The sequence below is a fragment of the Coregonus clupeaformis genome, unplaced genomic scaffold (genome assembly GCF_020615455.1).
Source record: "Coregonus clupeaformis isolate EN_2021a unplaced genomic scaffold, ASM2061545v1 scaf0213, whole genome shotgun sequence".
Lineage (NCBI taxonomy): Eukaryota > Metazoa > Chordata > Actinopteri > Salmoniformes > Salmonidae > Coregonus > Coregonus clupeaformis.
This window is the reverse complement of record NW_025533668.1, coordinates 318,766-346,259: the sequence shown is the minus strand read 5'-3', so window position 1 is coordinate 346,259 and position 27,494 is coordinate 318,766. Positions and strand designations below refer to the sequence as shown.

At 44.2% G+C, this 27,494-nt stretch overlaps 2 protein-coding genes across 2 annotated transcripts; both read right to left on the bottom strand.

Annotated features, from left to right (window-relative positions):
* Positions 1–1,590: 1,590 nt before the first annotated feature.
* On the bottom strand, positions 1,591–5,033 carry LOC121563114 (D(1) dopamine receptor-like). The gene is made up of 3 exons (XM_045214195.1): positions 4,474–5,033; positions 3,353–4,202; positions 1,591–3,025 (listed from the first exon to the last, which is right to left on the bottom strand). The coding sequence occupies exons 1-3, from the start codon at positions 4,729–4,731 to the stop codon at positions 2,406–2,408; spliced, it is 1,728 nt and encodes a 575-aa protein (XP_045070130.1). The 5' UTR covers positions 4,732–5,033; the 3' UTR covers positions 1,591–2,405.
* Positions 5,034–18,321: 13,288 nt separating this feature from the next.
* On the bottom strand, positions 18,322–26,603 carry LOC123484173 (caspase-14-like). The gene is made up of 7 exons (XM_045214193.1): positions 26,506–26,603; positions 26,175–26,400; positions 24,211–24,351; positions 23,645–23,757; positions 23,241–23,315; positions 20,531–20,627; positions 18,322–18,488 (listed from the first exon to the last, which is right to left on the bottom strand). The coding sequence occupies exons 1-7, from the start codon at positions 26,566–26,568 to the stop codon at positions 18,322–18,324; spliced, it is 882 nt and encodes a 293-aa protein (XP_045070128.1). The 5' UTR covers positions 26,569–26,603.
* Positions 26,604–27,494: the final 891 nt, after the last annotated feature.

Here is a 27,494-nt window from a genome sequence, read left to right as displayed (position 1 = left end):
CTCTCTCTCTCTCTCTCTCTCTCTCTCTCTCTCTCTCTCTCTCTCTCTCTCTCTCTCTCTCTCTCTCTCTCTTTCTCTCACTCTTCCTTTCTTTCTTTCTCTCTCACTCTTCTTCTCTCTCTCACTCTACCTCTCTCGCTCTCTCTCACTCTTCCTCTCTCTCTCTCTCTCTCTCTCTCTCTCTCTCTCTCTCTCTCTCTCTCTCTCTCTCTCTCTCTCTCTCTCTCTCTCTCTCTCTCTCTCTCTCTCTCTCTCTCTCTCTCTCTCTCTCTCTCTCTCTCTCTCTTCCTTTCTGTCTTTCTCTCTCTCTCTCACTCTTCTTCTCTCTCTCACTCTTCCTCTCTCTCACTCTTCCTCTCTCTCTATTCTTCTCTCTTCCTCTCTCTCACTCTTCCTCTCTTTCTCTATCTCACTCTTCCTCCCTCTCTCACTCTTCCTCTCTCTCTCTCTTAAACATAGACACACAGACACTCTCTCTCTCTCTGGGCTTAGCTTTTAGTCAGAGGCACGCACATACACACATTCTGCATGTTAGGTTATGGATCAGAGAGATGTGATTCAGGAAACCTGCTCGCAAAGCCATTCCAACCAACCTCACGGGTTACAATATGCAACCTGGGTTCAAATACTATTTGAGAAATTAATTTAATTGATTGCATCCAAATTGGCCATCTAAATGTATATGATTCAGATAATATTCAATAAATATAGTAGCCAACATCTGATTTGGACCAAACTTCTTCCTACCAATGAGTAAGATATGAGGAATCCAAAAAGAACCCACGGACCCCTCACACCTCATGCCAATACACCCCAACAACCAGTATACAATACCAGTTCTCTATGTTGGACAAGTAGTATGAAGCTGCGGCTTGGAGTATTGCTTCACCATACTATGTAATGTATTCCCTGTGAATCTGGTGATGCTTCTTTCCCCCTGTTCAGGGAAATTAGTAATTGAAGTCGCTTGCATTATTTGCCATAAAGTAGTGTGACTACCAGGTTTTGACTACTAGATGTCGCTGTTCATGCTATGTCGTCACACTCTTTTTATCAATTTTGCTGGCCTCTTGTGTTTATGAAATAGATCAGATTTCCTTTGCAACTTTGGGTAGAAACCAATAGATTTGGCTCATTATTAAAATAAATTGTGTGGTCAACCTCACAATTCAAGCCAGTCATCCATGGAAGCAATTCGGTTTGTCCTCCTGTGCCAACCAGGCATGAGGCAGGTCGCACTAACCCTAACCAGGGATAGGACGTGATGAACAGATGAATGATTTCTCGCTCGCATGACAGAGGGATAAGAGGAGAGGGAGACAGAAAGGGAGAGAAGAGTAGAGAGAGAAGGGTAGTAGAGTAGAGACAAAGGGAAGAGAGAAGGAGGGAAGGGGAGGGAGGACGAGAGAGATGGAGGGAGGGAGAGGAATAGAGAGAGAGGAAAAGAGGGAGGGGAAGTGAGAGAGAGAGGGAGAGGTGTGGAGAGAGAGAGGGAGAGACAGAGAGAGAAAGAGAGAGAGAGAGGGGGAGAGAGAGAGAGAGAGAGAGAGAGAGAGAGAGAGAGAGAGAGAGAGAGGGGAGAGAGAGGGGGAGAGAGAGGGGGAGCGCTGGTTGTGAAACTTTGTATAATAGATGCTTAGAAAGACCCTGGATGGACATCATCACCGTCACCGTGACATGACATCACACAAGATCCCCAGAGACTAGAGAGATAATCCCATATAATCTGAGAAATACAGAGGCTGTGTCCCAAATAGCACTATGGATCCTGGTCAAAAGTAGTGCGCTACATAGGGAATAGGGTGCCATTTCAGACGCACACAGTGTCACACTTCCCCCACAAATAAAGCCCATAGGTCCAGAACAGATATGATCGTAATGATAGAGAATGACGGTTTTTAGACACAGACACAGCCGAGACACAGCTCAGCTCAGGGCAAATCTTTCCATTCTTCTAACCTATCCCTTTCTCAGATTTAGGCCTACACCAATCAGGACTTGATATTGACCTAATGCAATTTGTGGAATGACTCTTATATAGCAACGGTATTTACCTAATGCAACGGCATTCTACAGCAGTGTTTCTCAATATGGTTGATCCTTTCTCCTTGAGGGACCACTTACATAAAAATAGGTCAGATCAGCGATATATTACAGACCTTTGGTGGTTCAAGAACTAGAGTTGAAGAGAACATTAGCCTAGAGAATTCCTGGAATATGTCCCTATTTCAATCCATCCTCGATGCTCGTTCATGAAATTGGCCATTGAATGTTTTGGATAAACCTATTTTCCTGATATATGTAATCCATTAACAGCTGAGCCGATGCTAGTAGTGGATGCATTGTAAATCAAACCACTACAGACATCAACGGTACAGTCAGTTTGGCACAGCTTGAAAAGTTCATCAGAAAGTATGTGAGGGGATCATCTGAGTCCGTCGTTCCCTATCCGTTATGTCTGTTTTACAATCCTCCGTGGGACAGTCGCACACCGGCTCCGGTAACGTTATCGTCCCTCTAAGGTCCGTTAACGTTGCCGGTGGCGTCCTGCTGTCATCTCTTCCTCTAACCGGATCCACCTCACAGTCACACACCGGCTCCGTTACAGCTCCTCTACTGTCAATTAACGGTGTCGGTAGCGCCCTCCCCCTAACCGGGTTGGGGATTACACCAGATGTGACACTGCCCCTACCGGCGCCACAGCCGGTATCGTAAGCCACGCCCATCTCAGTTGTGTTGAGCGAGTTCTTCTTCTCCGTCCCGGCGGCCTCGTTGCTCGCCAAGACAACGGTCTCCACGCGCGTGGCGCTCGTCGTCCAGCCGCCGAAGCACCCGTTGTCTCCACGGCAACCCAGCAAGCGGAGGAACGCCTCGCGGAACTCAGTGTTGAAGGCGTAGATAATGGGGTTTAAGGAAGAGTTGCTCCAACCGAACCACACGAAGACGTCGAAGGTGGTTTCACTGACACAGTACAGCTGGGAGGAGGGGGAAGGGTCTGACGAGGTTCTAGAGGCTGTACCTGGACCTGTGGGGGGACACGGTCATGAGAGTTAGACAGGGATCGTGTGTCTGGGGGCTGCTCTCAGATCAGTGATAATTAATAAATAGTTGTAGTGTTCTGGCGCTTTAACCAAGAGTTAAAATATTGTCTGGGACGGGAATGTAAAACTGAAGTGTTAAAAAGAACGTTCGGGAAGGTTCACTTGTTGTGCCCTGACCAAGGGGCTTGCCCCGAAACACATCATCAATAAAGAATACTGAAGGGGAATTATGTTGCCGACCTGAACGTTCTTTCAAGGTGACAGTGAATAATACGTTGACGTATTTGAGTTCAAAGTTCATAGTAGCCTACCTGGGCAGAAGGGGACGGCACAGTTGAGGAGGAAGAACGGGAACCAGCAGAAGACGAACACCCCCATGATGACAGACAGAGTCTTCAGAACCTTGGTCTCCTTCCTAATGGAGTACCTCAGGGCCCGCTGTGGGGGAGGAAGATCAGGATGATGATGATGATGGTGGTGTTTTGGGGATTTGGTAGTTTGGTGAAAGATGGAGCAGCGGTGTTTAGAGCGAGGAGGAGGATGATGATGATGATGATGGTGGAAAGCGTGCACGTGCCCGTCTGCATCCACAGCCACGTGTGGGTCTGAGCGGCAGTTCTGTGCGTGCTCCGCGGCTCGCTCCAGAGAGGATATCCTGCGTATCTGGACCTGGGCGATACGGTAGATACGTGTGTAGGTGACGACCATGATCACCACGGGGATATAGAAACTGATTAACGAGGAGGAGATGGCGTAAGTCCGACTCAGACTTGAGTCGCAGTTCCAGTGTTCGACAACGCCGCCGTTCGCCTCCTCCGCCCCGTGGAGTTGATGTACCCCGCTGACGTTATATCCGGTAACGTCCCGGGTAAATTCGTCTCCGCTCCCGGTGATTCCGGCAATCCCAGCCCGGTGCCAGTGGAGCTGAACGGGCACGAATGATATCACCACGGAGACCGTCCAGGTCACGCCGACCATGACGAAGGCCACGCGGCGGTTCATCTTCCTCTCGTAACGGAACGGGCTGGATATCGCCCAGTAGCGGTCCACGCTGATCATGCACAGATTCAAGATGGACGCCGTGGAACACATGATGTCGCTCGCCACCCAGGTGTCACAGAACGCACCGAAGGGCCAGAACCCCACCACCTCTGCCGCCGCCTTGGAAAGAGAGAGAGAGTGAAGGAGAGAGAAAGAGAGAGAGAGAAAAAGAGAGAGACAGAGAAAGAGAGAGAGAGACAGAGAGAGAACGTTTATTTTAGTGTCACTCCACAATAATACAACTGACAAAACAAAATACCGATTTAAAAACCACATTGAGTCAATGAGAATTGAGACACTGATATCATTTTTCTAGGCAATCATAATATCAATATGTTATCAATCCATTTTCAATCAATTATTTATAAATCAATCGATTACAAGACGTTACCTTCCACGGCATCACAAGCAGCGCCACGAGGAGGTCCGACAGCGCCAGAGACACAATGAAGATGTTGGTGACTTTGGCGCGCAGGTGCCGGTAACGCAGAACCGCGGCGCACACCGTGAAGTTTCCCAGTAGGGTCCAAAGGATGAGCAGGGAGAGGACGCAGCCGATGAGTGCGCGAGTGGCGGGTAAATCCGTGTGTGGGTCGGGCAGCTGAGGCTCGCTCTCGTTCTCTGCCAGGCGGTGGCTCGCGTTATGCATGCCTCGTCCGTTCCACCGTCAGATGTTCAGTGGTGCTGAAAGTGTGTCAGACAAACACACTTAAAAATAGCTCACTAGACTCCATACCGTATCCCGCTGTATTCCGATTAATGTGAGAGGGAAAAATAGTCCTCCGTTGGTGTATTTTTTGTTAATCCAATATGTATTTCCTCTCTCTTTCCATTATCTCTCTCCCTCCCTGTCTCTCCTTCTCTTCTCCAATCTCTCTCTCCCGTGCGTCGAGCTGTAAGCCTGTATCTGTGTCACTCAAACCGGGATGTGCGGCTGGGCTGTGTTTCTTCCTCGAGCTGAATGAGAAACTCTATCTGTGATGCGCTCTCTCTCTCTCCCTCTCCCTCTCCTCTCTCTCTTCTCTCTCTTCTTTTCCTCTCTCTCTCTCTCTCTCTCTCTCTCTCTCTCTCTCTCTCTCTCTCTCTCTCTCTCTCTCTCTCTCTCTCTCTCTCTCTCTCTCTCTCTCCCCGCTGTTCCGTGTTTTGCTTTTGGAGACCACGTGCAGCAACAGCTGGTGAGAACCGCTGTTACAGAACCAACGGAACGCATGAGCGCTTGGAGCACAGAGAGAGAGAGAGAGAGAGAGAGAGAGAGAGATTGCCTCAGGCATGCAGGGTTTCCCACGGCTTGTACAGAGGTAAAATAGTGTGCTATGCATCTCTTCTTTAATGTTTTAATATGCATTTTAAATATCCATAAGAACGTATTAATAGCATATAAGCATAATCTAAATTTCTATTTAGTAAATGTATAAGTGTGGTGGCCAAACCATCCAAGTCCATTTGTTCATAATTTAGAGAATGACAGTAGGCTGCACTATATATGTTGAAGTTCAAAGATTAGTATTATTGTAATGTCCCATAGGCCTACACCACAGTCTAGTGTGCATGGTTTATTCTGCAGAAATATATCATAGCCCCCCCCCTCTTGGTTAAAGAATTTAAAGAACTCATGATCATTCATTGGCCACACCGCACAGCCAGTCAAGTTGTTCGAGCGGATCCGTACAAGAGAGCAACCCAGACTAGCCGTTTCCCTCACGTAAGCGTTTAAAACTGTGCCAGTTTGCAGTCACATGTTAGCAGAATTAAAGTACTAACTCCCACCCCTCCTCTTCGCCCCATCTGTCCCTATCCCTGAGAGAGAGAGAGAGAGAGAGAGAGAGAGAGAGAGAGAGAGAGAGAGAGAGAGAGAGAGAGAGAGAGCGCACTAGAGATTGAGAGAGAGAGAGAGAGAGCGCTAGAGACGGAGAGAGAGGGGAAAGAGAGAGGGGCGCGGGTCATTTGAGTCCTAGAAAGATTACATAATTTCCCCCCATCTATGGTGTTGTAATATATTTATCCATCCCATCCGATGATTTGATTGAAGTGACTGTACTGTGTGTGACACAACCACTCTTTATCACCGGATGGAAGATTTAATAATCAAATTCAACGCCATTATCTGTCCAAGGTGTTGTGTTCATTACAGAAATGAGTACAGACAGATTTTTAAAAAATAGAAAACAGTTTGTAGGTGTTTAGTGCAGTACAATGTTTTTAAGTTAAAATGGAACATATTAAAATAACTCATTTCGACTGTTTTACTTTCAGTGAGGTCAATGAACAGATGTTCAAATCTGATATTTTTAAAGAATACATTTAGACTGTTTTACTTTAAGTAAAATCCATTAACACGTTGATGAAAAACCGTGTGAATAATATCAAAAACGAAATACAAATGATGACAAGAATTTCAAGCAGTAACCTAAAAATGGCCCAATCTGCCTAAACATGTCAGCTATCAGTTGATCAAAGGCCTCTTGGCTGGATTATCCCGGATTAGGATTTAGGAACATTGATTTAATCTTAATGAAGTTAGAGAGAGAGAGTGTTGCAGAATGTTTGAGAGAGACAATGTTCGAGAGAGTGTTCGATAGAGAAAGGGGGAGAGGAAGAGATAGAGAGAAGGAGAGAGAGAGAGAGAGAGAGAGAGAGAGAGAGAGAGAGAGAGAGAGAGAGAGAGAGAGAGAGAGAGAGAGAGAGAGAGAGAGAGAGAGGGGAGAGAGAGAGGGGGCGAGAGAGAGAGCGGGGAAAGGGAGAGAGAGAGAGGGGGAGAGCAAGAGACAGAGAGAGGAGAGAGAGAGATAGAGAGGGGGGGAGTGAGTGAGAGGGAGAGAGAGAGAGAGAGAGGAAAGGAAAGGGAGAGAGAGAAAGAAAGAGAGGGAGGGAGAGGGTGGAGAGAGAGAGAGGGGGAGAGAGAGAGCGAGAGAGAGAGAGAGAGTTAACAGTTATTCAATCAACATAAACTATTTCAGTCACTGGATAGAAAACAATGATTTAATCAACAGTTATTCAATCAGCAGGTGTAAAATAGTATATAAATAGTATTGGAGATAATATAAAACAAGTACTGGAAACAATAGAACACCATGAAAAATCTGGGAAACCAGAAGATCTTCTAAATAAATCACAGACAGTGTCACCAGCAAAGCACCCACACACCATCACACCTCCTCCTCCATGCTTCACGGTGGGAACTACACATGCGGAGATCATCCGTTCACCTACTCTGCATCTCACAAAGACACGCCGATTGGAACCAAAAATCTCCAATTTGGACTCATCAGACCAAAGGACAGATTTCCACCGGTCTAATGTCCATTGCTCGTGGTTCTTGGCCCAAGCAAGTCTCTTCTTCTTATTGGTGTCCTTTAGTAGTGGTTTCTTTGCAGCAATTCGACTATGAAGGCCTGATTCATGCAGTCTCCTCTGAACAGTTGACATTGAGATGTGTCTGTTACTTGAACTCTGTGATGCATTTATTTGGGCTCCAATTTCTGAGGCTGGTAAGTCTAATGAACTTATCCTCTGCAGCAGAGGTAACTCTGGGTCTTCCTTTCCTGTGGCGGTCCTCATGAGAGCCAGTTTCATCATAGCGCTTTATGGTTTTTGCGACTGCACTTGAAGAAACTTTGAAAGTTCTTAAAATGTTCCGGATTGACTGACCTTCATGTCTTAAAGTAATGATGGACTGTCATTTCTCTTTGCTTTCTCTTTGTAATAGAAATAAGGCCATGCTCATAAACAAATAAATAAAAAATGTCCTTCCTCATCATAAACGTCACTGACCGCCACTGCTTTAACATGATTTCACATCTGTTGATCCCAGGTCTGCTGTTGCGTCCTCCTTCAGTTACTAATCTGCATGCAATGTTTTCTTATTGTGAGGACAGACGCTGAGAGACGAGAAGCAGGTACAGGGAGTGAACATTTAACATAAACAGACATGAAACAAAACACGGACAGCGTCTGGACATGGGAAACATAACGACATTACTGCTGACACGGGGATCAGACTGAGGAACAGACAGATATAGGGGAGGCAACACGGGGATCAGACTGAGGAACAGTCAGATATAGGGGAGGCAACACAGGGATCAGACTGAGGAACAGACAGATATAGGGGAGGCAACACAGGGATCAAACTGAGGAACAGTCAGATATAGGGGAGGCAACACAGGGATCAGACTGAGGAACAGTCAGATATAGGGGAGGCAACACAGGGATCAAACTGAGGAACAGTCAGATATAGGGGAGGCAACACGGGGATCAGACTGAGGAACAGTCAGATATAGGGGAGGCAACACAGGGATCAAACTGAGGAACAGTCAGATATAGGGGAGGCAACACAGGGATCAGACTGAGGAACAGTCAGATATAGGGGAGGCAACACGGGGATCAGACTGAGGAACAGACAGATATAGGGGAGGCAACACAGGGATCAGACTGAGGAACAGTCAGATATAGGGGAGGCAACACAGGGATCAGACTGAGGAACAGATAGATATAGGGGAGGCAACACAGGGATCAAACTGAGGAACAGTCAGATATAGGGGAGGCAACACAGGGATCAGACTGAGGAACAGTCAGATATAGGGGAGGCAACACAGGGATCAGACTGAGGAACAGACAGATATAGGGGAGGCAACACAGGGATCAAACTGAGGAACAGACAGATATAGGGGAGGCAACACAGGGATCAAACTGAGGAACAGACAGATATAGGGGAGGCAACACAGGGATCAGACTGAGGAACAGTCAGATATAGGGGAGGCAACACAGGGATCAAACTGAGGAACAGTCAGATATAGGGGAGGCAACACAGGGATCAGACTGAGGAACAGACAGATATAGGGGGAGGCAACACAGGGATCAAACTGAGGAACAGACAGATATAGGGGAGGTAACACAGGGATCAACCTGCTGAGTCCAATGAAGCGCTGATGTGTGTAACCATGGTGGCAGGTGTAATGATGGGCAGCCTGGCGCCCTCGAGCGCCAGGGAGGGGGAGCGGGAGCAGGCGTGACACTTATCAAAGGTCACAGTTTATTTTCTTCTGTGTTCAGGTTAGACGTAATCATTGTAGAAAGACAGACAGTCCAACCTTCCATCTTATCATCTGTTATTGATCACTTATCAGGGATCAATCAGAATAGGCTCTCTGTTGTCTGTACCTGAGATGAGTAGGTCAAGTATTATTCAGTGAGTTCATCATTTAATTGATCTGTGTTACCCCCTCCCACTTCCTCTACAAATCAACTTGTTGGACAGCCCTCGTGATTCCATCACCACACAGGAACAAGTTCAACATTGTTTTCTGTTTTAGTTTCTTTAATAACAACCTAATGCTAAATCTACAGCCACGTTTAATATAGAAATCCATTTCCATACAACACAAAGAACACATCATCCGCATATACTATTACAGGGGGGGGTATCCCACAGGTACAGGCTTTTATTCCAACCCAGCACTAATACATTTGATACGTATTTAACTGTCCAGCCTTTGATTAGCTGGATTCAATTGTGTGCGTGCTGGGCAGGAACAAAGATGTGCAACCCCCTTGTGGGATACCCAGAACCCAGGTTTTTAAAAACACTGACTTGAATCATAGAGCAAGGAGCTGTCCCCTCTGTCCCCCTCTAGAGCGCCCTCTACTGCATGTTCAGAGATACTACCATCTCTTCAATGTAGAGCCATGGAGCTCTTACCACAGCCAGGGGTGTATTCAACAGGAACCAAACGGAAGAAAAAAACGGACAAAACGGGGAGGGAAGGACCTGAATGTGTCCAATGAGAGAAACGCTTGTTTTTCCTTGCGAAATGTGAATAGTTGCAAAAGATTTTGCTACGGTTTACATTAATGAATACAGCCCATTATTTTCCACTAGGCCCAGCCTCATCACCCCTCCTGCAGAACTGGATCAAGAAATATATTATTTTTTTCGGAGCATATATTACATTTACATTTGAGTCATTTAGCAGACGCTCTTATCCAGAGCAACTTACAGTTAGTGAATACATATATTTTTATACTGGCCCCCCGTGGGAATCGAACCCTGGCATTGCAAATGCCATGCTCTATCAACTGAGCTACATCCTTGCCGGCCATTCCCTCCCCTACCCTGGACGACGCTGGGCCAATTGTGCGCCGCCCCATGAGTCTCCCGGTCGCGGCTGACTGCGACAGAGCCTGGATTCGAACCAGGATCTAGTGGCACAGTTAGCACTGCGATGCAGCGCCTTAGACCACTGCGCCACTCAGGAGTTAAAATATATATATATATTCATTCTGTTCTGGATCATTTTAATTGATATATTTTGACTGTAGCTTTAATAAGAGGCTCATCAGAAGAGGATATGCATTAGGACGACGGAAGGGAATATTGTAGTACATTTATTGTTATTTCTCTGATGATACCATCAATTTGATATGATTTATTTGACAATAAAAATAAAAAAAGACAATTGGAGGATAACACAAAAAAAACGTTTTTCCATGGTGGTCCTCTTCAAACATCAAACATGTTACACATTCACAGTTCCATCGTGGTCCTCTTCAAACATGTTACACATTCACAGTTCCATCGTGGTCCTCTTCAAACATGTTACACATTCCCAGCTAAAAGCTGAATTGCAGTGAACATCATCACATGGTCAACATAATGAAACAAGTGAAAAAGACCAACTCATTGGAATAGTTCTCCAGATGACAGTGGTCCCTGTCGTTGGTAACCAATCAACTGGTGCTTTTCTGAAATACAACAACAAACTATTTTGTAAGAAATGTAGAATATGCGATAGTGAGATTATTATTTTATTTTTTACAATAACAGACAGTCAATTTAACATGACTGCCATTGCCACATAAACCATGTGCAGTTTTAAATCAATTCACTAAGAAAGATGGAAGAAACTTTAACAGTAGATTCTTTTTCTATAGGCTAGCTAAGAAAATAAAGCTCATTTTTTGGCCAGTGCCAAACCTAACCATACCTCTGCCCTGTAGACAGCAGCACTCTTTCTTCCCCAAGTAAAGGATATCCTTGAAAGTGGATTCGATAATCATATATTCTTTCGTCCATTTCCATTTTGTTTGTTCCTCATCAGCTAGAAGACAGAAGGTTCCCTTCACCATCTGCAGAGAACATGATGAATGATCACTAACCAAGTCTCCAATAAAAAGTGATAATTCCAGTACTGTAAGTTATTATAACTACATTGTGGTGTCTCATATACACAGACAACAGAAAATGCCTTAAAGGGATAGTGCAACATTTCGACAATCAAACCAAATGCTAGCATGCTAGTTCCCGTAGAATTCCAGTCGTTGCGCTAACGCTAGTTAGCAATGGATCCAGAAACGACATCAATCTTCCTTCAAACCGCATGCAGATACATACAAATGCTATCCATTAGTTCATCTGACTCTACTGGGAAGTAGAAAAAAGTTTTGCCAAAATGTTGCACTATCCCTTTAACATACTGTAATAACTCTGACAAACAACCCTTTGATAGTTTTATTTGATTTATTAGGATCCCCGTTAGCTGACGCCAATGGCGACAGCTAGTCTTGCTGGGTACAGCTAGTCTTACTGGGGACAGCTAGTCGTACTGGGGACAGCTAGTCTTACTGGGGACAGCTAGTCTTACTGGGGACAGCTAGTCTTACTGGGGACAGCTAGTCTTACTGGGGACAGCTAGTCTTACTGGGGACAGCTAGTCTTACTGGGGACAGCTAGTCTTACTGGGGACAGCTAGTCTTACTGGAGACAGCTAGTCTTACTGGGGACAGCTAGTCTTACTGGGGACAGCTAGTCTTACTGGAGACAGCTAGTCTTACTGGGGACAGCTAGTCTTACTGGGGACAGCTAGTCGTACTGGGGACAGCTATACTTACTGGGGACAGCTAGTCTTACTGGAGACAGCTAGTCTTACTGGAGACAGCTAGTCTTACTGGGGACAGCTAGTCTTACTGGGGACAGCTAGTCTTACTGGGGACAGCTAGTCTTACTGGAGACAGCTAGTCGTACTGGAGACAGCTAGTCTTACTGGGGACAGCTAGTCTTACTGGGGACAGCTAGTCTTACTGGGGACAGCTAGTCTTACTGGGGACAGCTAGTCTTACTGGGGACAGCTAGTCTTACTGGGGACAGCTAGTCTTACTGGGGACAGCTAGTCTTACTGGAGACAGCTAGTCTTACTGGAGACAGCTAGTCTTACTGGGGACAGCTAGTCTTACTGGGGACAGCTAGTCTTACTGGGGACAGCTAGTCTTACTGGGGACAGCTAGTCTTACTGGGGACAGCTAGTCTTACTGGGGACAGCTAGTCGTACTGGAGACAGCTAGTCTTACTGGGGACAGCTATACTTACTGGGGACAGCTAGTCTTACTGGGGACAGCTAGTCTTACTGGAGACAGCTAGTCTTACTGGGGACATCTAGTCTTACTGGGGACAGCTAGTCTTACTGGGGACAGCTAGTCTTACTGGAGACAGCTAGTCTTACTGGAGACAGCTAGTCTTACTGGAGACAGCTAGTCGTACTGGGGACAGCTATACTTACTGGGGACAGCTAGTCTTACTGGGGACAGCTAGTCTTACTGGAGACAGCTAGTCTTACTGGGGACAGCTAGTCGTACTGGGGACAGCTAGTCTTACTGGGGACAGCTAGTCGTACTGGAGACAGCTAGTCTTACTGGGGACAGCTAGTCGTACTGGGGACAGCTAGTCTTACTGGAGACAGCTAGTCTTACTGGGGACAGCTAGTCTTACTGGGGACAGCTAGTCGTACTGGGGACAGCTAGTCGTACTGGAGACAATCTTACTGGAGACAGCTAGTCTTACTGGGGACAGCTAGTCTTACTGGGGACAGCTAGTCGTACTGGAGACAGCTAGTCGTACTGGGGACAGCTAGTCGTACTGGGGACAGCTAGTCGTACTGGGGACAGCTAGTCGTACTGGAGACAGCTAGTCTTACTGGGGACAGCTAGTCTTACTGGGGACAGCTAGTCGTACTGGGGACAGCTAGTCGTACTGGAGACAGTCTTACTGGAGACAGCTAGTCTTACTGGGGACAGCTAGTCTTACTGGGGACAGCTAGTCTTACTGGGGACAGCTAGTCTTACTGGGGACAGCTAGTCTTACTGGAGACAGCTAGTCGTACTGGAGACAGCTAGTCTTAATGGGGTGCTTTTCTAAACCAATACAAATATATGAACCCAAAAATATCGATTTCAATTAGTTGAATATTAAATTCATTATTTATATATTACATTTTGATTACCTGCGTATGTCTATCTGCAGTTCCTTCATGTCTCTGCAAATCATCTTCTCTCGTTCTACCATCTTCCTCAGCATGGGGATCAATAGTTCCTCTCTCTCCACCATCTGTCTCATTTTCCAGGTGTGGTCCATCAGTTGACCTTCTCTTTTCTCTCTCTCCTCCCTTATCCTTCTCTCCATCCACTCCTCCCTTGCTTTCTGTTCTTCCATCTTCTGGGCGAGGGCCAACAGTTGCTGTTTTATTTTCCTTCTCTCCTCCTCCATCTCTCTCTCCTTCTTGTCCAGTTCCTCTAGAAGCGCCTCCCTCTTCTCTCCCCCTCTTCTCTCCCTCTCCATTTCTCTCACCCGCTCACAGATCCTTCTCTCTTTCTCCCTCCGCTCGTTCTCCTGCCTCTCTCTCCTCATCACCTCTTCCATCTCTTTCCTTACCTCCTCCTCCCTCTCTCTCCCCCTCTCCCTCGCTTGCCTCAGCTCTTCAGTATGTCTCTGCCTCAGTCTCTCCAGCTCTCCCTCGTACCTCTCCTTCACCTCCTCCTCCTGTTTCTTTATTTCCCTGGAGACAGGCTCCCTTCTCCCTGGAACAGAGGAGAGGATAAAAGGTGTTATAAGGTTATTAGCTTCCTAGGGTATTAAAAACTTTTGATAAATCAAGAAAACTACTTGGCACATCTGAAAATAATTTTCAATGGCATTTTAAAATTGATCTCCATCTGATCTACATTATAAACGTTTATTGTAAAAGTTTTAATGTTGTCTGTTTTCTTCCAAAAGTGTAAATTTTTCCCTTTTGCAATTTGACCTAATGTTTCTTTCTGCTATGATTTTGAATGCTACTGATTTACAGCACAGACCATAAAATAAACGTTTACAAATAAAACATTTATAGCATAACTCCTTGATTACAAAAACAAAATGAATTCCAGCTCATCTCCCTTCCATAGTAATACATTGGATTAGATCAAACTCACTTTACACAAACCTTCCATAGTAATACATTAGATTAGGTCAAACTCACCTTTAGTGGGGAAGGAGGCGATGGTGGACGACATGATGATTCTGGACCAGAGACTCCAGCTACTGAGGAAGTATCACCATGTTGCTTTTCGCTCCCACAGTGTGAAGAAAGTGAAATAAAGACGTGGTTAGACGGTTCCTCTTCCTCTTGTGTCCCTCTGAACTCTGAACTGCATTCATTTATCAAAGGTCAGAGTTTATTTTCTTCTGTGTCTGTGTTAAGGTAAGATGTAATCATTGTATAAAGACATACAGTCTGACCTTTCACCTTTTCAACTTTCTTTGATGACCAATCAGGAATCAATACAAATAGGCTCTCTGGTATCTAATCTCCCGGTCACCAAAACTACTATTATACATATAAACATAGTCAGTCAGGTGAAGGGCTCTCTGGTATCTGTACCATGGTAGGATTAATCAGTGAGTTCATCAGTTAGTTCATCTGTCCCCCCCCCCCCCACTACAAATCTACTTGTCGTTCCTGATCCATGAAGAGTATGTGCATTTAGTCTTTCCAGATACAAACACATTCATTTATATTCTGCTATGCAGCCTACTGTATATTTTCTTAACCAGGGTCAACTGCTGCTGTCCTCTAGTGGTGGGAGGTGCAGAGAGGAGGAAGGAGCTGCTGCTGCCCTCTAGTGGTGGGAGGTGTAGAGAGGCGGAAGGAGCTGCTGCTGCCCTCTAGTGGTGGGAGGTGTAGAGCGGAGGAAGGAGCTGCTGCTGCCCTCTAGTGGTGGGAGGTGCAGAGAGGAGGAAGGAGCTGCTGCTGTCCTCTAGTGGTGGGATGTGTGTGGTGCAGGTAAAATGGTTGTGTCAATACTACCTAATGCTAATATAGAAGTTCTTAATTTCCATACATTCTTTGATTATCTGGATTCAGTTGTGTTAGTACTGGGCAGGAGCAAAAATGTGCAACCCCTGTAGGTCCCCAGAACCCAGGTTTTAAAAACACTGATTTAATGTTAGATTAATTTGGATTTTAAGAATAATGACTAAAGGATTTTACCCCAAATACAGTATAAATGTTAGAATTATCATGTAGTGTCAACCCACTAACAGAGGGGGTACTAAACATTCAAGGGTAAAGGAGGAGGCGGAAACTGTTTAAGAAAGCCACCTAAAGGTGGGAGGAGCATAGTGTCTTTGTTTGTCAAGAAGTATAAAAACAGTATGTATGTGTTTTTAGCGCCAGAGCTCTCCATGAACAAATATACCGATAATTACTTGTGGATTGTGGACCTTGAATCATTGATGATTAAAACCAGAGCTTTACAACCTCTGGTAATGATTCAAGCTTAGGGTGAATTAGAGATAGAAATTCACGTGACATTTAATCACAGAAAACAATGTCAGTAACTGGATAGAGCAAGGAGCTCTGAAACCCTCTAGAGCGCCCTCTACTGCATGTTCAAGGATACTACCATCTCTTCATCGTAGAGCCATGGAGTTCTTACCACAACCAGGGCTGTACTTAGTACTGCACATCAAAGCAAACCGTAGCAAAAATGTTTTGCAACAAAATAGTTTCTGTTGGACAATTTCAGGAAGATCACACCCTGTTTGCTTCTGATTGGTTCCCCCCGGAGTGTATTCTTTAGGAACCAAACGGAACCAAACGGAACCAAACAGAAGCAAACAGAAGCAAACAGACGAAACGAGGAGGGACAAATCAGAAATTGTCCAATAAGAAACATTTGTTTTTATTGCTAAATGTTTCGCTATGGTTTGCATTAATGAATACGCCCGTCTTCCCCAAGAGGACCAGCCTCCCCTTGCCACTCCAGCATAACTGTATGGAGAAATGTTGGAATTTTTTTTCTGAGCATCTATTCTATTCTGGATAGAGCATGTAAAACTATTTTAATCCATAGCATTAGATTTTGTCTCGCTGACACCTCATGAGGATCGACATCGTCATCATAAAGTGTATGTGCGTAAAGGACAATGACAACATAAAAGGTAAAGTATTACTATTTCTCCTATAACACATCAACTGGTGTCAATTACAAATACACAACAAGCTCAGAATTGTTTTTTGCTTTAAATCAGAATATTCCAAAACATTGAGACATTAACAAAAACAGACTGCAACATAACAACCCCTAAAAAAAAAGATATTAGCTACAGTGAGGGGAAAAAAGTATTTGATCCCCTGCTGATTTTGTACGTTTGCCAACTGACAAAGAAATGATCAGTCTATAATTCGAATGGTAGGTTTATTTGAACAGTGAGAGACAGAATAACAACAAAATAATCCAGAAAAACGCATGTCAAAACTGTTATACATTTATTTGCATTTTAATGAGGGAAATAAGTATTTGACCCCCTCTCAATCAGAAAGATTTCTGGCTCCCAGGTGTCTTTTATACAGGTAACGAGCTGAGATTAGGAGCACACTCTTAAAGGGAGTGCTCCTAATCTCAGTTTGTTACCTGTATAAAAGACACCTGTCCACAGAAGCAATCAATCAATCAGATTCCAAACTCTCCACCATGGCCAAGACCAAAGAGCTCTCCAAGGATGTCAGGGACAAGATTGTAGACCTACACAAGGCTGGAATGGGCTACAAGACCATCGCCAAGCAGCTTGGTGAGAAGGTGACAACAGTTGGTGCGATTATTCGCAAATGGAAGAAACACAAAATAACTGTCAATCTCCCTCGGCCTGGGGCTCCATGCAAGATCTCACCTCGTGGAGTTGCAATGATCATGAGAACGGTGAGGAATCAGCCCAGAACTACACGGGAGGATCTTGTCAATCATCTCAAGGCAGCTGGGACCATAGTCACCAAGAAAACAATTGGTAACACACTATGCCGTGAAGGACTGAAATCCTGCAGCGCCCGCAAGGTCCCCCTGCTCAAGAAAGCACATATACAGGCCCATCTGAAGTTTGCCAATGAACATCTGAATGATTCAGAGGAGAACTGGGTGAAAGTGTTGTGGTCAGATGAGACCAAAATGGAGCTCTTTGGCATCAACTCAACTCGCCATGTTTGGAGGAGGAGGAATGCTGCCTATGACCCCAAGAACACCATCCCCACCGTCAAACATGGAGGTGGAACCATTATGCTTTGTGGGTGTTTTTCTGCTAAGGGGACAGGACAACTTCACCGCATCAAAGGGACGATGGACGGAGCCATGTACCGTCAAATCTTGGGTGAGAACCTCCTTCCCTCAGCCAGGGCATTGAAAATGGGTCGTGGAAGGGTATTCCAGCATGACAATGATCCAAAACACACGGCCAAGGCAACAAAGGAGTGGCTCAAGAAGAAGCACATTAAGGTCCTGGAGTGGCCTAGCCAGTCTCCAGACCTTAATCCTATAGAAAATATGTGGAGGGAGCTGAAGGTTCGAGTTCCAAACGTCAGCCTCGAATCCTTAATGACTTGGAGAAGATCTGCAAAGAGGAGTGGGACAAAATCCCTCCTGAGATGTGTGCAAACCTGGTGGCCAACTACAAGAAACGTCTGACCTCTGTGATTGCCAACAAGGGTTTTGCCACCAAGTACTAAGTTATGTTTTGCAGAGGGGTCAAATACTTATTTACCTCATTAAAATGCAAATCAATTTATAACATTTTTGACATGCGTTTTTCCGGATTTTTGTTGTTGTTATTCTGTCTCTCACTGTTCAAATAAACCTACCATTAAAATTATAGACTGATCATGTCTTTGTCAGTGGGCAAACGTACAAAATCAGCAGGGGATCAAATACTTTTTTCCCTCACTGTACATATCTCTGCCCTGTATTTAGCAATATTTGTTATTTCCTAAGTAAAGGAGCTTCTTTGACAGTGGATTCAATAACCATCATTTTATTCACGTTTGTCTCCACATTATTTCAGGAAGGTCCCACCCCGTTTGGTTTCCCCCTGAAGCGTATTCCCTAGGAACCAAAATCAATATTTATACATTACATTTTCAATGCCTGCGGTATCAAGATGGCCACTTCAATCCTCTAAACTGTCCCTCTGCAGGGTCTCCTTCCTGTTGACCAGCTGTTCCAGCTCGGGAAACGCCCCAAGCCCCAGTATCAATCTCTCCATTTCTCTCTTGTACCACTCCAACTCCTCATCCTCCTTCTCCTTTACTTCACAACAGACAGCATCCCCCCTGCCTGAAAGAAGAGGAAAGACGTTTGGCTTTACAGGGTAGAAAAGCCTAGAAAAGTATTATAAGTCAAGAAAACAACTGCAAACGTCATCGGCATGTAAAAATAAAATAAAACATGTTCAGTTCATGACAAATAATTAAAAAAAAAGGTTATCTGTTTCGTCAAATAGGTTTAGGGGAAGATCAAAATTATACAACTTGATGTTAGACCCTGAAAGTAATATATGGGCCAGGAGAAACAATACGCCATGGTTAGGTTTTCTGTAAACACTAATTACAAAACTTCAGCTAACTTTAGCCACAGATGGCTCTAACTTTAGCCACAGTTAGCTTTAACTTTAGCCACAGTTAGCTAACAATCAATGGCAGTGATAGGGGCAATTGTGCAATTTTCGAAATGTCATGGCCAGATCAACTGACATCAACTCCATATACGGTTTGACATTAGGTGATTTGTCCATTAAAAAAAGAAACAAATATTGCACGATTACCCCCATCACTTCCATTGATTGTAATGTAGTGGTGGCTAAAATTGGCTATTTGTAGTGGCTGTTTATTTCAGCAATTTGAGAGTTTAAAAAAACAACTTTATTATGTTACTATTAATTTATTTATTTCTGTATCAAGTGGCTAGCGAATCAGTTATACAACTGAATGCATTCAACTATAATGTGTCTTCCGCATTTAACTCAACCCCTCTGAATCTGAGAAGTGTGGGGGACTGCCTTAATATACATCAACTGTTGGGGGTTAACTGCCTTGCTCAGGGGCAGAAGGACAGACGTTTTTACCTTGTCGACTCTGGGATTTCATATACGGTGCCTTGCAAAAGTATTCATCCCCCTTGGCGTTTTTTCCTATTTTGTTGCATTACAACCTGTAATTTAAATGGATTTTTATTTAGATTTCATGTAATGGACATACATAAAAATAGTCCAAATTGGTGAAGTGAAATGAAAAAAAATAAGCAAACACGTTTGGTGTTGTGGGAGACTCCCCAAACATATGGAAGAAGGTACTCTGGTCAGATGAGACTAAAATTTAGCTTTTTCGCCATCAAGGAAAACGCTATGTCTGGCGCAAACCCAACACCTCTCATCACCCCGAGGACACCATCCCCACAGTGAAGCATGGTGGTGGCAGCATCATGCTGTGGGGATGTTTTTCATCGGCAGGGACTGGGAAACTGGTCAGAATTGAAGGAATGATGGATGGTGCTAAATACAGGGGAATTCTTGAGGGAAACCTGTTTCAGTCTTCCAGAGATTTGAGACTGGGACGGAGGTTCACCTTCCAGCAGGTCAATGACCCTAAGCATACTGCTAAAGCAACACTCAAGTGGTTTAAGGGGAAACATGTAGGTGGCTTAGTGGGTAAGAGCGTTGTGCCAGTAACCGAAAGGTTGCTAGTTCTAATCCCCGAGCCGACTAGGTGAAAAATCTGTCATGTGCCCTTGAGCAAGGCACTTAACCCTAATTGCTCCTGTAAATCGCTCTGGATAAGAGCGTCTGCTAAATGACATAAATGTCTTGGAATGGCCTAGTCAAAGCCCAGACCTCAATCCAATTGAAAATATGTGGTATGACTAAAAAATTCCTGTACACCAGCAGAACCCATCCAACTTGAAGGAGCTGGAGCAGTTTTGCCTTGAAGAATGGGCAAAAGTCCCAGTGGCTAGATGTGCCAAGCTTATAGAGACTTGCAGCTGTAATTGCTTTGCTGCAAAAGGTGGCTCTACAAAGTATTGACTTTGGGGGGGTGAATAGTTATGAACGCTCAAGTTTTCTGTTTTTTTTGTCTTATTTCTTATTTGTTTCACAATAAAAAATATTTTGCATCTTCAAAGTGGTAGGCATGTTGTGTAAATCAAATGATACAAACCCCCCCCCAAAAAAATCCATTTTAATTCCAGGTTGTAAGGCAACAAAACAGGAAAAATGCCAAGGGGGGGATGAATACTTTCGCAAGCCACTGTCCTTTCCAACTTTTCACCTCTCTGCCTTTACCTTTCTGCATTAGTAGTCTCAGTGTCAGTGGAAGATTTACGTCCCAGGTAAAAGAGCCTCTTGAGGGTGGACTCGATTGTCATCACCACCATTGTTCTACTACTTGGAGCGTTTCTCTTCACCATCTCTGCGTTGGCCTGTGGATGCAGAAAACAATTATGATCACAATGTACAGTGGTTGGAAATGCCATATTGTAATATAATATATAAGGACATAACTGTCCTCTAGTGGTGGGAGGTGCAGAGAGGAGGAAGGAGCTGCTGCTATCCTCTAGTGGTGGGAGGTGCAGAGAGGAGGAAGGAGCTGCTGCTGTCCTCTAGTGGTGGGAGGTGCAGAGAGAAGGAAGGAGCTGCTGCTGCCCTCTAGTGGTGGGAGGTGCAGAGCGGAGGAAGGAGCTGCTGCTATCCTCTAGTGGTGGGAGGTGCAGAGAGGAGGAAGGAGCTGCTGCTGTCCTCTAGTGGTGGGAGGTGTAGAGAGAAGGAGCTGCTGCTGCCCTCTAGTGGTGGGAGGTGCAGAGAGAAGGAAGGAGCTGCTGCTGTCCTCTAGTGGTGGGAGGTGTAGAGAGAAGGAGCTGCTGCTGCCCTCTAGTGGTGGGAGGTGTGCAGTGCAGGGTGGTTGTGCCAATACAACCTCATGCTAAATCTACAGAACACACTTGGAATGCTTTGCTCTTCCTATTCAACTGGTGATAGCTCATCACCGTTTCTTAAAGAAACGTCACCCTTACAGAACTATATGGAGAAAATATGTACAAATTCTTGGAGTAGGTCTTACTTTAAGATGACGTTGAATTTGCTTTTGCTGAAGTACCAAAGTCTTGGGCACAAAGGAAGACAAAATGGAAAAATCACGTGAAAGCATGAAGTCATTTTTATTTCCTCTATAGTGTCCCCCTCAATCAACATGTCTTTAGACGTATTTCAGCAAACTACCCATTGATAAACAAGCGCAGACCAGTTTGGTAGAAAAACAGCAGATTAAAATATAATCAACCTATAACAATTACATGTTTCACCTCCCAAAAAAGGTTATTAAATGGTTGCAACTTTACAGTTTAAGTCAGTGGTCGCCAACTAGGTCGATCTCCAAGGCAACACAGAACATTTCTGTAAAAAAAAATACAACTATAAAGCAAAGACAGTACAGTATGAAGACAGGCTAAAACTGCTTCTCCAATAGAAATCTCCGATCACACTTGTAGGCGATGTCATGGCGACGTTGGCTAGCTAAGCTCATGCGCAGAAACACGGCATCGGGTCTAACCGTCGTCTGGCGCCAAACTGCGCATGTGCAGGGCCATCAATTCAAAAGGCACTCCTTTGATATTAAGTTGTTTGTTGACAAAAAATGAAAACGTTTCAGTTTGTCACTTTCACGAGGTTCTAGTAATAACATGTTCAACTACTTAAGACATTGGCTCAAATCTAGGTTGTGCCTTTAGATTAGGAGAACATGTAGAACTAAGGAAGACTAGGTTGTGCCTTTAGATTAGGAGAACACGTAGAACCAAGGAAGACTAGGTTGTGCCTTTAGATTAGGAGAACATGTAGAACCAAGGAAGACTAGGTTGTGCCTTTAGATTAGGAGAACATGTAGAACTAAGGAAGACTTGTCACTTCTCTCATTGACTTCTCACACCCCAAACCCCGGCCTGGTCTGATTGGCCTGTTTCACAAGCGTTCACCGAAGCCTCGCGATGTTGCGCCTCTGGGTTTAGAAACTCTGTGGATATATTATAATTTTTGTTTCACGCTGTTGGCGGTAGGTGCACTTGATTCAGCAGCCCTAGTGCCGGGAAGGCAACGTGTTCCCATTTTGAACCATTTCATTTCATGTGTCTGAAGGTGGAACTCCGTCTACCCGGCAGGCCCAGAGAGCAAATCAAGTGCATCTACAGGCCTACCGCTGGCCAATCAGATAGCTCAGATCACCATGTCTGCACAGTTTCCTCGAGCCATAGACTGTAAAATTAAGCCACGAACGCTCAGCAAAGTTGATACTGCTGAGATGAACATTTTTAAAACCATGACTAGAGAGAGACTCAATAAATACAGCAAAGAGCTGTTGTTTTTATGAGTAGGTTCATGTTTGTTATTCAGCACTGTCAACAAGCCATAACATGTGCATTCTCCCTACTTCCACTCGAGCTACAACCAGCACTGCAGCTGTAGTGAATGAGTATGGGAAAGTGTTTTGATAAGCTTGCGTTGTTATCAGTAGCGGCTTGTGTCTTTTTTTTTAATATCGAGGAATATTTTACTTCCTCTGGTCATAGGAGTAACAACATGAATTGGTGCATGAGACAGAAATAATGCAGTGCATGAAGAATGTGTCCCAGTATGTGGTGATCATGTATTGGGCATATAGCTTACTGCACAAACCTCATTGCTACAGAACTGGTTTTAATTGCTTAATGTTGCATAGACTTACATTTTTTAAAGTAATGTATTTTAAAAATCTGAGCGGTAGAGCATTTTGACTCAAAAAGTGATCTTGACTCAGAAAAGATTGGTGACCACTGGTTTAAGAATTTCTTAAAAATGTAAAAGAATAGAGGAATAGACCGATTATACAGTGGGAAGACCTTGCAGACATTTGAAAAAAATTGAGCAAGGAAATAATATGTACTAATAATGCTGAATCTACTTTCTACCTTCTGTGCTGTCAATTGTCTTAGCACCAGTTTAGTTTGGACTTCCCAAGTAAAGGGTTTTCCTGAGGGTGGATTCCATTGTCATAATTATTTTACGTGCTCCCTTCTTTGAGTCGGCTTCCCTTCATCGACTGTGACATCTACGGTGTTTGCCACCATCTTTGCATTGGCCTGCGGGTTCACAAATGGAAGTATGATCACTACATACAGGCTGGAAATCATTTGTTGCAGATTTGGGTTTTTAGAAGTGTCATTGATTTGTATAATGTGTTCTGGTTTATTTTTGGTGTTGTATGTAAACATTGGAGGAATCAAATCTTATACGTTGAGTTATGAAAGAAAAACACAGTTGTGGGGTATTTTTTAGGTTATATTCTTCAAGAATCAACAGGTAATATCAAAAAATTGAAATGACCATTGAACAGATTCCCCAGATACCTAATTATAGCTTTAACAATGAATAGAAAAGTTGCCAGGAAAAGTTGCCAAAAACACTGTACCTTCACAAACAAGTTATAGAGATGTTCTCCTGCTGCATCAGGTGAGGAAAACACTTGACTAATGTTGTAAATCATGTGTGAACCAGAGGTGCTGTCCATCATGCCCACATAATCTATAAGAAGAACATTATCTGTCAATGACTTGTTCTTTTGCAGAACTTTTAGAACACTTGTTTGTTTACACACACAGTGCCAGTCAAAGGTTGGACACACCTACTCATTCCAGGGTTTTTACTTTATTATTTTACATTGCAGAACAATAGTGAAGACATCAAAACTATAAAATAACACATATGGAATCACGGAGTAACCAAAAAAAAGTGTTAAAACAAATCAAAATATATTTGAGATTCTTCAAAGTAGCCACCTTTTGCCTTGATGACCTTTAATGACAGCTTTGCACACTCTTGGCATTCTCTCAACCTGAACAAACCTCGAAAACTAAATCAAGAGAGAAACCAAAGCCTGCAACTGTCTTTTTTTTAAATGTCTTTATTTTTTTTTTAAACAAACAAAAAATATATACCTCTTGAAAAATAGCCAAGCATTCACACAAGTACAATTACCTGTCATGGCTGCATAAGCAACCAGCATGTCGTTGATGCATGGTGGCACTCGAGTGGACCGGTACTCTTTTGTAGCCATGGCTTCCTTTGATAGTTTTTCATCAGCAGCAGAATCAAATATAACTCCAGTATCACGGTTGCCTTTAAACATAAAACATGGCAAGACAGTTAGTCTACATAAATCAGATAATAAACGTAGGTGTAGTTTCATGATTATAGATTTGCGAGGTGACTGGGGGGTCAGTCAGGTGGTTACGTAAAGACGTCAGTATAATGTAGTTTAGGATCGATCAGGATGGTCTGAATGGCTTGTCACTTTTAAATTCATCCATGTCCTTTTTACTGGTTGTACGTGCTGTTGGTCCTTTTAGCTGTAGGAGGTGGAGATGGAGTTGACAAGAAAGTGTTTATTTTCCACAACTTTCATTTTCTGTCAGTTGTATTTTCAACCTGTTGACCCATTGCACGTGATGCACAATATGTAAACAATAGCTCAATGTAACCGAACGTAGTTGACCAAAGCACGTTTCCTAGCAATCAGCACAAAGTGTTTGCCGTTCGGTCTGTGGTTCAGTTAGGTTCGGCCATATTGTGCAAGTGTTTTTTTACGTGCGAATTGCATCAGTATTGAAAATACACTGAACAAAAATATAAATGCAGCATGTTGGTCCCAGGACCTCCCACAAACCACGTGTAACCACGACAGCCCAGGACCTCCACATCCGGCTTCTTCACCTGCGGGATCGTCTGAGACCAGCCACCCGGACAGCTGATGAAACTGTGGGTTTGCACAACCAAAGAAATTCTGCACAAACTGTCAGAAAGCGTCTCAGGGAAGGCTCATCTGCGTGCTCGTCGTCCTCACCAGGGTCTTGACCTGACTGCAGTTCGGTGTCGTAACCGACTTCAGTGGGCTAATGCTCATCTTCGATGGGCCACTGGCATGCTGGAGAAGTGTGCTCTTCATGGATGATTCCCGGTTTCAACTGTCCCGGGCTGATGGCGTCATGTACAGCACCATGTTGGTGAGCGGTTTGCTGATGTCAACGTTGTGAACAGAGTGCCCCCTGGTGGCGGGGGGGTTATGGTACGGGCAGGCATAAGCTACGGACAACAAACACAATTACATTTTATCGATGGCAATTTGAATGCACAGAGATACCGTGTCGAGATCGCGAGGCCCATTGTCGTGCCATTCATCCGCCGCCATCACCTCCTGTTTCAGCATGATAATGTACGGCACCATGTCGCAAGGATCTGTACACAATTCCTGAAAGCTGAAAATGTCCCAGTTCTTCCATGGCCTGCATACTCACCAGACATGTCACCCATTGAGCATGTTTGGGATGCTCTGGATTGACGTGTATGACAGAGTGTTCCAGGTCCCGCCAATATCCAGCAACTTCGCGCAGCCATTGAAGAGGAGAGGAACAACATTCCACAGGCCACAATGTGTCACGCTGCATGAGGCAAATGGCAGTCACACCAGATACTGACTGGTTCTGATCCACGCCCCTAGCTTTTTTTGTTTGTTTTTTTTAAATCCATTTTTCAAGGTATCTGTGACCAACAGATGCATATCTGTATTCCCAGTCGTGAAATCCATAGATTAGGGCCTAATTAATTCATTTCCTTATATGAACTCTATCTCAGTAAAATCGTTGAAATTGTTGCATGTTACATTTATATTTTTGTTCAGTGCTGTATACTGCGTACTGAAGGTAACATTTCCGTGTGGATATTATTTCAGATTACCTCCGACATAGGGACAAAAATCGTCAGACAACAGGTAAAGTAAGTTGAAATGAAGTTTGTTTCAACATTCTGACTTGTAATGGGACTGTTTTGGAATGCTGAGCCTACATGTTGGAGACGAGTGTGTCAATATTTCACCCTCAGATTCTAAAAGAGGCTAGGTTGAGATCACAAAATGTACTGATCTAGGTAGGAAAGTGTAAACGTACTCCCCCTGCAGGCATCTATGATGAAGATCTTAGGTTTCCCCTTCATCTTGCGACACAGCTCGTCTCCAAACGGTTCGATTATATCTTTTACTGGCAGCCTCTTTTTATCTGCACCTATGATGACATCCCGATGTCCGTGAGACGAAGTCACCACAAACACACAGCTGATGTCTCCACTGCTGCTGTTGATGCCGTTTCTGAAGTCTATCACCTCCTGCTTCATTTCCTGAATGGAATAATACATTGATCAATCAATGAGATCATGTTTAAAAAATATATACTTATTTGATTGATTGTGTAAATGGTGTAACATAACTTTCCATTGTCATACCTGAGCTGTTTTGTCGAGTACAATGTGATACTGGAAACCAAACCGCTTAAAGAACTTCTCCATTGTTTGACGGTCGACTTCAATACCGCACCGGTTTTCCTTCATCTCCTCCTTGTCCCGGACACATAGCAATAAAGCTCTGCGTTCTCCCCTCATGTCATAACTTACAGGCCTCTGTTAGACAACAAAAACCAACATTCTGCATCAGAAGACATGTGAAATGATTTTAGGATAAATAATTGTACTTGCAGTGATGTGGGTTAGAGGTGCAATGATTCCATTCATTATTTAATTTCCTCGTACTAAAGTTGTGGCATAACACTTCAACTGTGATGAGCACGGAGTATATGAAGTGACAGGATGCAGACACAGGAATTAACAAGGTCAAGGTTTAAATAATGAGAAAGATAAATAAAAGATAGCGTAAACGACGCTTAACAATCACACACACACACACAACACAGAACAGTCCAGGGCTAAATAGGGGTGGTGATGAGATGATCCGGTGAAGGGGTGACGTGACGATGTGGAATGACAGCTCCTTGTGGTGCTCCGGTAGTGTGGGAATGGTGATGGGGAGAGTGACGTGCGTAATGGTGCCTGACCAAAAAGGGTTTATTGTCCAGTGAGGTGACGTGTAGCGGACATGGCAGTGGCACGGTGGGCAACCCACATTCAGAGACCAGCTCCCGATCTATAAGGTTCCTCGCTGATCCGGAATCTATCATTGCAGTAGAAATGGAAGAGAAGGCATAACCAGTCGCCGTTATGGGAACTAAAAACAATGGTTTTGTGATAGGAGATGACGTGACACTCACGGGAGTCATACCGCCTAGATAGGGAGCCGTCATGGGATCTGTGGTCCATGGGTGAGGACTCGGAATGTCTCTCTCTCTCTCTCTCTCTCTCTCTCTCTCTCTCTCTGAACACGTCGTAAAGACAGATGGACGTGGTGATGAGGGTATCAAGGTCCATCTCGTCGTCCCGAC